At 39.8% G+C, this 11,382-nt stretch overlaps 2 protein-coding genes across 2 annotated transcripts; both read right to left on the minus strand.

Moving 5' to 3' along the window:
- Window positions 1–251: 251 nt before the first annotated feature.
- LOC101900731 (uncharacterized protein DDB_G0286299) lies at window positions 252–9,559 on the minus strand. Its single transcript, XM_005183616.4, has 3 exons — window positions 8,717–9,559; window positions 8,496–8,655; window positions 252–1,213 (listed from the first exon to the last, which is right to left on the minus strand). Exons 1-3 carry the CDS (start codon window positions 9,405–9,407, stop codon window positions 382–384), a joined length of 1,683 nt encoding a protein of 560 aa, XP_005183673.2. The 5' UTR covers window positions 9,408–9,559; the 3' UTR covers window positions 252–381.
- On the minus strand, window positions 3,310–4,455 carry LOC105261813 (uncharacterized). The gene is made up of 2 exons (XM_011294276.3): window positions 4,133–4,455; window positions 3,310–4,025 (listed from the first exon to the last, which is right to left on the minus strand). The coding sequence occupies exons 1-2, from the start codon at window positions 4,299–4,301 to the stop codon at window positions 3,331–3,333; spliced, it is 864 nt and encodes a 287-aa protein (XP_011292578.1). The 5' UTR covers window positions 4,302–4,455; the 3' UTR covers window positions 3,310–3,330.
- Window positions 9,560–11,382: the final 1,823 nt, after the last annotated feature.

An 11,382-nucleotide genomic window follows, 5' to 3' on the forward strand; every position in this document is an offset into this window, starting at 1 on the left:
TTGATGATTTTAGCGACATTATTCATCGGAATTGTTTAAAATTTGGATTATAACAGAATTTTTTACTGATTTTTTTTTAAATTGCCAAATTCGTTCCAAATGGCGAAGGGTCCTTTTAAAATTAAGTGTATTTTGGGAGGGGAAATTCTCTAGAATCTCTCTATATCTAGGAGATCCTTACCCACTTTTTGTTAATGTACAAAAATCTAAGAAATATTCTTACACCATATTTGTAAATGAATACTTTTTCCCAAAGTACTCTTCTTTATTTATTACACCGTCTAAAAACTTATCATAGAAAAAAAACTTAATTTAATCATCTAAAATATAAACCTAATCCTTACAAAAATAATAGTAAACGACATGATGGCAGCTTATATTTTACAATTGTATTTGTAAATCCAATTTCCTGATTATATCCTTGGCCTTGTTCAATGTGGCCGGACCATGGGAATTTGAGGTGGACATTTTATACAAGTCTTGCATATATTTGTCTATATTCTCCACCGTGGCTCCGGACGGAGCCGTTGGTAGTGGCAGCGTGGACAAAGCCTGTGCCAATTTCTTTTTCAATTTTTCCAAATAAATTTCTAAAAGTCTATTTTTCACCTCCAATTCGTTGTTTTCCAATTGCATTTTTTCAACGCCAGATTTCATATTTTCAACGTGTTTTTCGAGTACGAAATTCTGTTGTTCCAAATCGGTTTTAGATTTACGCAGCGAACGTAGTTCTATGTCACAAATTTTATTATGTTCTAGAAATTCCGTTGTAAAAATGGGTATTTCACCGGGGGTGTGGGTGAGCAAAGTCGAGGACGTTGCATTGGCAGCAGCTGAGGTTGAGGCTGCCGATGAACCGGTCACAGAAGTGGCCGCTGATGCGGATGATGATGCGAAATTGTTGTTGCTATTGAATGGTGGCGTTGGAGTGCGTTTTAGACGATTCTTATCCAATTGTTTTTCGGAATTTTGTGAAGATGATGTTGTTGCTGATGACGAATCTTTTGTTTGGGTTTTCTCTTTTGCTGTCTCTTTTGAAGATTTTGCATTTTCATGTGGGGTTTGGATTTTATCCTTGTTGCTGCCACTAGATTTTGTGTTAGCCGCTGTATTTGTATTACCCACTTCAGCCTTACGTGGTTTATTCTTAGCCAGCTCACTGGCTAAAATGTCGGGTCGAGATTTTAGGAATGTGTGTAGTTCACTGAGGTACCTGGAAGATAGAAAAGAAGAAATTACTTTTAAAAGTTAGAAAATAAAAGAAGTAAAAAGCTGAGTACACTCCACAATTTGGAACGAATTTAGCAATTCTCAAAACCAATAAAATTTGTTAAAAATTCTATAAAAATCTTAAAAAATACCGAATGTAGCTGTTATTTTAGGGTCTATACGACAACATGGACCTGCATAGGTAACTTTTGTCATAAGCCATTACAATCTTCAAATTCGAAACTTGGAAAAAAATTCGGTGAATAATGTAGCTCATACCGAATGTAGGGAGGAGCAATTATATGGGGGCTATACGAAGAAGTGGACCTGCATTTTCTTTCTTAGGCTGTAGTATCCATTACGAATTTGAAATACCAAATTTGAAAAAATTCCGGTGAATGTCGCTAAAATCATCAAAATACCGAATATAGGGAGGTACCGTTATATGGGGCTATACGAAGACGTGGACCTGCACAGGCAATCTCCTGTCATAGGCAGTAGCATTCATTTTGAACTTCAAATACCAAATTTGAAACAATTCCGGTGAATAATTTCGCTAAAATCATGAAACTACCGAATATAGGGAGGTACCGCTATATGGGGGCTATACGAAGACATGGATCTGCACAGGCAATCTCCTGTCATAGGCTGTAGCATCCATTTCGAACTTCAAATACCAAATTTGAAACAATTCCGGCAAATAATTTCGCTAAAATTATCAAAATACCGAATATCGAGAGGTACCGTTATATGGGGGCTATACGAAGATGTGTACCTGCACAGCAAATCTCCTGTCATAGGCTGTAGCATCCATTTCAAATTTCAAATACCAAATTTGAAACAATTCCGGTGAATAATTTCGCTAAAATTATGAAAATTCCGAATATGGGGAGGTACTGTTATATGGGGCCTATACCAAAACGTGGACCTATACGGCCCATTTTCAATACCAAAAGGCCTGCAGACATAATATACATTTGAGTAACATTTTATCAACCTACTTCATTTCGTTCGGAAGCTAGAGTGATTTCCACAAACGCACAGACGGACAGAAGGATGGACATCGCTAAATCGACATAGAATTTTATGCTGATAAAGAATATATACTTTGTGGGGTCTAAAATGTATATTTCGAGGTGGAGTATGGTAGAGGGTGTAAAAATAGCGGGAAACCAAAATTAGCTCCGGTAAAAGCAGCGAAAAATTGTTGAACGTTTTAGAAAGTCGTTCAAGGCGAGCTGAAGGAAGTATTACAGAGGAGCTTAAAGTAGTCTTTACAGGCGAGTCGATGGGAGTCTTTCCAGGCGAGCCGATGGGAATCTTTATAGACGAACAATGATAGCTTCTGTAAGCGAGCCGGAGGGAGTCTCTACAGACGAGCCGGAAGGAATCTCTATAGGCGAGTCAGAGAGAGTCTCTATAAACGATCCAGAGGAAGTCTCTACAGGCGAGCCGGAGGGAGTCTCTACAGGAATAAGCGTAAGGAAATTTCTATAGAGACGAGTGTCATATACCAAGCCTAAAAAGACGTCCTTCGACTCACATACAAAGGCTCCCTCGAATCGCCTACAAAGGCTCCCTTTGGTTCGCCTATAAAGTCGAAGAGACCTTTTCTAGGCGAATCGAAAGGAGCCTCTCTAGGCAAGTCAAAGGGACCCTTTCTAGACAAGTCGAAGGGAACCTTCCGAATAATCCGAATTTAGCTATTCTAGGCAATTCAAAGGGTCCCTTTCTAGACACGTCGAAGGAAGCTTTTCTAGACAAGTCGAAGAGCCTTCTACAGTTCTTTAACAATAGAAGACTTTTTGCATGTCATCAAAAAATACAAGAATTTCTAAAAATCGCCTCTGGAACATAGGAAGGCTTGAGGATAGACCTTTAGAATGCATTCCATAGAAAAAAATTATATCTAAATGTTTTTTTTTTAATAGCATTGCAAGACCTACCAATAACTCCCTTAATCATTTCGACATGGAAATTTCCTAACATTTTTTTTTTCAAAATCAGTTTTTATCAATGGATGGATTCTATACTTCTCCAGGATATTTGATAAAATTTGAAATGTTATTTTTTATAATACTCTAAATAAAAAGGTGTCTATTTGTTGTAAACGTAATTTTCTTAAATCTCTTCTTTTATTTTTATAAATGGAGGACATGCAAGTGGTGAACTATTTTCACGTTTCTTTTTAATATCCTGCATCAGCTGCAGTGTCTTAATGCGAAATTCCAATTTTTCATCATTGCTAAAATCCTTAATGGTTGGCATTAGGGATTCAAAAAATGAGAAATCCTCATCAAATTTCCTTGGCTTAAATTCTTCCATAAATTTTAATAATTTCTCTTCTATTGTCTTCTCGTTCTGACCGGCCGCGTTAGAAGAAAATTGAAAATCCTGAGATTTTGATGTGGCCGGTTGAAATGTTGCAGGACCAGGGGAATTGTTATAGCTATTACATCTTGCCTTTTTTGCGGGCAATGTATAGGAACAGGTTGTGGTGTCATTGTCTTCAGTTTCAGCCGAAGGATAATCTGGTACAGATTCAAACACTTCAGTTTGTACCAATTCCATGGGATCAATGTAATCAGTTGATACAGATGTTGTGGTTGTTGTTGTTGGGGTTGTGGGCGCATCTTTGGCTGGTGACTCCTTGGGCAGACATTTGTTTAGAAATCTCAATTGCTTGGCATAGATATATGAGCGAACAGGTTTTCCCTCAAAGACGCCACAACGACGACTATTCACTTCGGACATTTTCTTCTTATAACGCACATAATTGTCGCGAATGGAACGCCATTTCATGTTAATGTCGTGCACTATGAGTCAAAGGACGGAAAGGAGAGGTTTAACATAGTATTGTTGAGCTTTGCTTTGTCCCCCCCCCCCACACACACACACAAAAAGAACAACATTGTTTACTTACGAACAGATTTCTGTTCCACTTCAGACATATTCTTGAAATTCTTTTCCAAATTTGCAGCCACCTCCAGCCAGGCATCATTTTTCATGGCCTTGTTTTTGTAGCATTCCTCTGTGGAGTCCCATATAACCGGTCTCTTCTTTACTTCAGCAATAATTTGTTCTGCTTCCATATTTGTCCAAGTCAGTCAGACAGACCACAATCCAATTCTATACGTACCTACGTCGTATCTGTGTGGATGATTACTAACATTACACACGCACACAGGCACACTAGCCATTGCTCACTTAACAACGCAATCAACGCACGCTAAAATAAACGTACGTCAAAGACCAAAGATGCATTATATCTTCAGATGCCATCAATAGGGAACCGGTTTTGGGAATTTGCCGATATTGATATGGGGAAAGTGGTGGGGGGAGGGGAATTTGCATTATTTATTTGGAACATAGAACCAATCCAACGCACGTTAACGCAGCTAATTTTACAAACATTAGGTGAAATTCGTTATTTATTAGCGTCATACGTTACGCTTTTATTTCATCTAAGTTGTCAGGTGAAATACAACTCTGAGTGATGCCACATCTGTGTGAAATGAAAACGGGATTTTAGGTGGCAACGATGATAATTTAAAATAACGATCAAAGGCGAGTCCTTTATACACGAAATGCAGGTTACTTGTAAATTTTAAACTGGAGGAACTTCACATAGAAAATTTGAAAGTAGTCATGCTGTTCTGGCTGAAAGTAGTAGACCAGCTGAATATAGTTTTTAGACAGAAGTTGAAGAAAGTTTTTTTAGACAAGCTTAAGGAGTCTTTATAGCCGAACTGAACGGAATTTTTGTAAATGGGCCGAGTTTTTTTTTTTTTTTTTTGCGATTTGAAGGGCTCTTCTGGGCGTGGGAACGAAGGGAGCCTTTCAAGGCGAGTTGAAAGGAGTCTTTCTGGGCGAGTCGAAGGGAGCCTTTATAGGCGAGCCGAAGGGAGCCTTTGTAGCCGAGCCGAAGAGAGCCTTTATAGGTGAGCCGAAGAGAGCCTTTATAGGTGAGCAGAAGGGAGCCTTTATAGGTGTGGCGAAGGGAGCCTTTATAGGCAAGTCGAAGGCAGCATTTCTGTGTGAAGGAAGTCTTTCTAGACAAGCTTAAGGGGTCTTTATAGGCGAACTGAATGGAATCTTTGTAGACTGGCTGAGTTTTCTCTTTTTGGCGAGTTAAAGGGCTCTTCTAGGCGAGCAGAAGGGAGTATTTATAGGCGAACTGAAGTCAGCCTTTCTAGGCAAAACGAAGGAGCCATTCTAGGCCAGTCGAGGGTGCCTTTCTAGACGAGTCGAGGAGCCTATCTAGGGAGCCTTTATAGGAGAGCCGAAGGGAGCCTTTGTAGGCGAGCCGAAGAGAGCCTTTATATGCAAGCCGAAGAGAGCCTTTATAGGTGAGCCGAAGAGAGCCTTTATAGGTGAGCCGAAGAGAGCCTTTCTACGCAAGTCAAAGGGACAAGTCGAGGGAGTCTATCCAGGCGTGTCGAAGGAAACGTTTCTAGGCAAGTCAAAGGGACCCTTTCGAGGCAAGTCAAAGGGAACCTTTCTAGACAAGTCGGAGGGAGTCTTTCGAGGCAAGTCAAAGAGATCTTTTCTAGGCTAGTCGAGGGAGCTTATCTAGGCGAGTCGAAGGAAGTCTTTCTAGGCGAGTCGAAGGAAGTCTTTCTAGGCGAGTCGAAGGAAGCCTTTCTATGCGAGTCGTATGAGGAGACTTCCTAGGCGAGACGAAGTTAGCCTTTCCGGGCGAGTCGAAGGGAACCATTCTAGGCGAGCCGAAGGGATCCTTTATAAAAAAAACTGTAACCAACTTTAGACTGCTGTCATTTCTAAGCCACTCGTACGACAGCTGTTAAACTTATTCCAGTGATAGCTCATTATATTCTTTACAAGCGTACAAAAGCATTTTGGTACGAATTTTCCAGAAAAAAGTTATTCGTGATAGAATTCAAGCGTGAAGGTGTGATTTCTTTATATTTGGCTGGTAAACCACAAATGGCTATCGTTGGAGCACTCCAGCATTTAAATGTGAATAAATATTTACCATGATACTGGTAGCGTAGTCCGACGTCAAGGAAGTGGGAAAAATAAATCAGCAATATCAGCAGAAATGATTCGAAAAGTAAAGAAGCGACTTGATCGAAACTACAGCGTCGCAGTGGCCGAAAAATTGCTCGTGAGCTGAACATATCGCAATATTCCATTCGAGAAAAATTGAAAAATGGGCTCGGGGTAAAGCTATTGAAATTCCAAAAAGTGATAGGACTTACACCGCAACAGAAAGAAAATAGACTAAAAAGAGCTAAAGAGTTGCTTCGCTTGACCGAAAGTGGTGAACTGCCGATTTTGGTTTTCTCCGATGAGAAAACATTCGTTGTCCAGCAGTTTGTAAACAAACAAAATGATCGTGTTTGAACGTGCCAAAGAGGTCAGATGAAAATGTCCACCTTCAGTTGACCACCAGAACTCAAGCGCCGGCAATGATGATGATGTGGACCGCCATAACAGGCGATGGTCGCTCTCCGCTCGTATTAATCGACCGTGGCATCAGAATAAATGCTGAAAATAATCGCAAAAATATTCTGGAGGGTGAATTAACAGCCTTGGGCACGCAAACATTTTTGCCGCAGACCTAGGATATTCCAACAGGCCTCAGCACCATCGCACTCAGCACGCGTCACCCAAGAATGGTTACAAAATAAGGTTCCTCGCTCCATTTCCAGCGCACAATGGCCACCAAACCGTTGGACTATTGTGTCTGGATTATTTTGGGAAGCAAGGTTGGCACTAAAATACCACAAAGGGTCGATGACCTCAAGCAAGCACTTCCCCCGGAATGGGCCAAAATACCGCAGAGCATCATTCGGGCAGCTTGTGACGGTTTCATTGGCCGTTTGAAGGCCATAATTCGTGCCATTCAATAAAATTAAAAAATAAATGTAAAAATTATGGCATTTGATTTTGTTGCAGTTTTTTTTATCTCACCCTGTATATATAGACAAACGGAAGACAAGGGGTAATGTGTGGGAAGCTTAAGCAGAGAATATGAAGATATGAAAAATAGTCTGTCACGAGAGTCTTCTTCAGCTATCAGAAGTTCGTCTTCTTAAAAAAAGTTTGGAATGATTTTATAGCTAAGGGCTAAAAGCAAAAAATAATTTTGCATTCGCCAGCAAGTCTTCCTACACTGTATTCCAATTAAGTTTAGTTTTTTTGGTAGGTTCCTCTTACAGAGGGCTCCCTGGAATTCAATATGGGAAAATCTTTTCTGAAGGACGGAGGATTTTTCGCGTGAGGTTTTCCTTAACAAAAGTTGTTCAAACTCCACATTGGAAAATCCACGGAAACTTTCGAAAGGAATTGTTAGGAATGAAAGTTAAGACCTCTGTTGAAATTTTTTTCAAAGTTTTGTGCGTTCTTGGTTGTTCGGAAAATGACTTCAAATAGATCCATGTTGGTCCTTTGGAAAATAGTCTTAAAAGACGGCTGAAGGACCACAGAATCCATATATAGATTAAGCAGGGAGTATGAATAGATGAGAAAAGGCCTCACTCGAGAGTCTCTATCAAAAATCAGAATTTCATTTTCCTTAAGAAGTTTGGGATAATTTTAGAGCTAAGGACTCAAGGAGTTTTTTGCTCAATACATTATACATGAGCCAGTTTGTCTTCCTACACAGAGTCCCATTGTGGATAAAAGAAAAATATTGGTTGGTTTCTCTTACAGAGGCTTCAAAATGGAAAAAAATTTTCTGTGAGGACTAAATGGTCACATCAGGTCTTCCTTAACAAACAAATAGTTTAAAATCCACATTTTAAAATCCATGGAAAATAATTGTCAGGAATAAAATTTATGACATCTATTAAAATGCTGAAAATTATTTATAAAATTTTGGTGCGTTCTTGGTTCGCCGGAAAATGTGTTTTAAAAGATTCACGTTGGTACTTTGGAAACTAGTCTTAAACGACGTTTAAGGACCTTCTTGTTTCAATGTGAAACTTTTTTACAGAAGCTCAAGAGGTCCTATACACAAGACAAGGTCTTCTTGCATAGAGGAATTTTTCCAAAAGAAGACTAAACGGATAAGACACTTATATTGTTTAGATTCCCGGCATTATTTCTAAAGGTGAGATTAAGAGGATTTTTTTTGGCATAAGTCATAAGACTAGCATTTTTCGTAAACTATCAAAGGACTTTAAGGTAGCCAAGTTGAAATTATGTGCCAGAGGGCCTTCTTATTTGAAAGACAATAAAGATCCTGTTTGGCTTTGCTATCAAACTCTAATTATCTTTAAGGCACGAACCATTAATCCTACTCATAAATACCAACTCACCTTTGCTTATCTGCCTCGGCCGCTTTCAGATATTCACTTTTGACGTCGCTGGACAGCGATTGCCATTCCTCGGCAATAACTTTGGTTACCTCAATGGAAGTTTTGGTGGGATTATCTTTGCGTACTGTCTCCCTGCGATCGTTCATATAACGGACATAGCCTGAAAATAAGACATTATTTGTGAAAACTTCCTCCATAGATACAAATGTGTAACACCATACCAGTCAGAGGCATTTTGGGGGCTCCCACTGCCTTAATTTTACGTCGCTTCAGGCGATAACGTTCCTCATCATTGGCTGTGGCTGTTGCAGTTGCGCCCACACTCTTACGTTTTTGTACCTTACCCGGTTTTGCGTTGCCTTCTGGGACATTGGGTACTTCTTCGGTATCGGACAGTGTCACGGCCTTATCTTCTTTGGGAAGCACAGCAGCTTTAGGGATCTCTGCGACATTCTCTGGCACAATTGTCTTTTCTTCCATTGGCTGTTCTTCTTTTTTATTCTCCCCCTTTGGAATGCTATCATTGCTGCCATTGGCTCCATCTACTTTTTGAACATCCTTTTCCAATTCCTCGGCTTCATCTTCCTCCTCCTCTTCTTCCAAATCCATTACCAACTTTTGCGAATTATCCTTTTCCTCATCTTCATCGAAATCATCGTCGTCCTCATCTTCATCATCTCCATCGAGTTCAATGTGTTTGGGTGGTGTTGCAGCTGGTATGGTTGCAGATGGTTCTTCTTCTTGTTCCTGCTGCTGCTGCTGCGGCTGAGTGGGTTCAGCTGGCGGTGGTTGCGGCGATGTTGGTGTAGGTTGTGCAATTTCCGTCTTCTCGCCGGCATTTTCTTTGGCTTCTTTTTGCATTGCCTCAACTTCAGCTTGGATTTGTTCAATAGTTTCCTGGCTACCATCCATGATTGCGAAATTATCCGCGACAGAGACAAGTCAGAGGAAAATTGCTTTGTAATGCCAACCTAGACTAGAAAAGAAACAAAAAGCGCGTGCCAACGGCAATTTTGCTGTTATACTGGCATACTTGTGTGGTATAACACTAACACGCAGAAACGATAGTTTGCGTTTGAAGGGTTTTGGTTTTGTTTACGAATAAGAATAGGAGCAAAGCAAAAAAACACATGTGATAATAGAATGAACAGAGAACGGCAGAGTCTGATGGTTAAGAAAGAGAGAAAAAATATAAATAACGAGATAGAAAAAGAAAGAGCTACAAACAAGGGAGAACAGTAAGATACAATGCATGGTAAAGTGGTATGGCCACATCATGAATTTCTTCAGCTTTCGTTGAAATGAAAAATAAAACAATTGTGTTCCCGTATTTTTTATTCATAAAACTGCAAAGAAAATAATACATTTCCAAATGTATTATCATGAGCAAATACAATTTTAATGATTTATTATTATTCTAATGGAAAATGTAAATAACTAATTGGCGTAAACATATGGGACTTTAATGTGTATTACAGTAACCCCCAGCCATGCTTTCAGTTGGTATGTAGATTACCAGAGAAGATTCATTTTTTTTATCGTAAATCTGGGTAAATAAATACGAATTAACCAATCAATCCTCATAATATGAGTTAATTAGGACAAAAGTTGGTACAAACACGCGTACTTTTACACATTCATTTAAGGATGGACCATTGCCATATATCAGGTTTTGTCCATCAAGCATGGTACAATAAAAAGGTAAGGTAGAGCCCCCAGCTGATTACAATTTTTTTCTATTAATTCTGACAGGAAGCGGGCCTAGCGGGCTGTATGTCTGTAATTTTACTAAGCTGTTCTACCACCTTATTGTACCATGGAAATTTATCCTCAACGCGTACTCTTACAAATTCAGTTAAATATAAGCCATTGCCATATATCAGGTGTTGTCCATCATGTTCCAATCCTGATAAATGCGTTACAGGGTGAGATAAAAAAACTGCAATAAAGTCAAACGCCAATGAATGCAAAAATGTCGGAAATGGTATCAAATTTTAGAATAAGTTTAGATTTGTTCGAATTGGTCACCTTTGGCACGAATTATGGTCTTCAAACTTCAAACCCAATGAAACCGTCACACACTACCCGAATGTTGCTCTGCAGTATTTTGGCCCATTCCCGGCGAAGCGCTTGCTTGAGGTGATCGATACTTTGGTATTTTTTAGTTCCAACCTTGCTTTCCAAAATACTGCGGACGCAATAGTCTAACGGATTGGTATCCGGAGATTTTAGTGGCCGTGTGCGCTGGAAATGAAGCAAGAAACCTCATTTTGTAACAATTCTTGGGTGGCGCGTGCTAAGTGCGATGGTGCTGAGTCCTGTTGGAATGTCCAAGGTCTGCGGCCAAAATATTTGCGTGCCCAAGGCTTCAATACACACTCCAGAATATTTTCGCGATAATATTCGGCATTTATTCTGATGCCACGTTCAACTAATACGTGCAGAGAGTGACCATCGGCAGTTATGGCTGCCCACACCATCACCATGGCCGGCGCTTGAATCCTGGTGGCCAAACGAAAATGCACATTTTCAGCTGACCTCTTTGGCAAGTAAGCACGTTCATTTTATTTGTTTACAAACTGCTGGACAACGAATGTTTTCCCATTGGAGAAAACCAAATTCGGCAGTTTACCACTTTCTGCCAAGCGAAGCAATTTTTTAGCTATTTGAGTCTTGTTTCTTTCTGTTGCGGTGTAAGTTCTTGCAGTTTTTGGAATTTCAATGGCTTTACCCCAAGCTCATTTTTCAATATTTGCCGAATGAAATATTGCGATATGTTCAGCTCACGAGCCATTTTTCGACCACTGCGAGGCGTGTGGTTTCAATCAAGTCGCTTCTTTACTTTTCGAACCCTTTCTGCTGATGTTGCTGTTTTCTTCCGTCCACT

This window comes from Musca domestica, unplaced genomic scaffold, assembly GCF_030504385.1.
Source record: "Musca domestica strain aabys unplaced genomic scaffold, Musca_domestica.polishedcontigs.V.1.1 13, whole genome shotgun sequence".
Lineage (NCBI taxonomy): Eukaryota > Metazoa > Arthropoda > Insecta > Diptera > Muscidae > Musca > Musca domestica.

Coding starts and splice junctions, on each gene's coding strand:
- LOC105261813 (XM_011294276.3), bottom strand. CDS start 4,301: ATGGAAGCAGAACAAATTATTGCTGAAGTAAAGAAGAGACCGGTTATA. Junction 4,026..4,132: donor AGTGGAACAGAAATCTGTTC/GTAAGTAAACAA, acceptor TTTGACTCATAG/TGCACGACATTAACATGAAA.
- LOC101900731 (XM_005183616.4), bottom strand. CDS start 9,407: ATGGATGGTAGCCAGGAAACTATTGAACAAATCCAAGCTGAAGTTGAG. Junction 8,656..8,716: donor CCCCAAAATGCCTCTGACTG/GTATGGTGTTAC, acceptor TCTTATTTTCAG/GCTATGTCCGTTATATGAAC. Junction 1,214..8,495: donor GCCGAGGCAGATAAGCAAAG/GTGAGTTGGTAT, acceptor TCTATCTTCCAG/GTACCTCAGTGAACTACACA.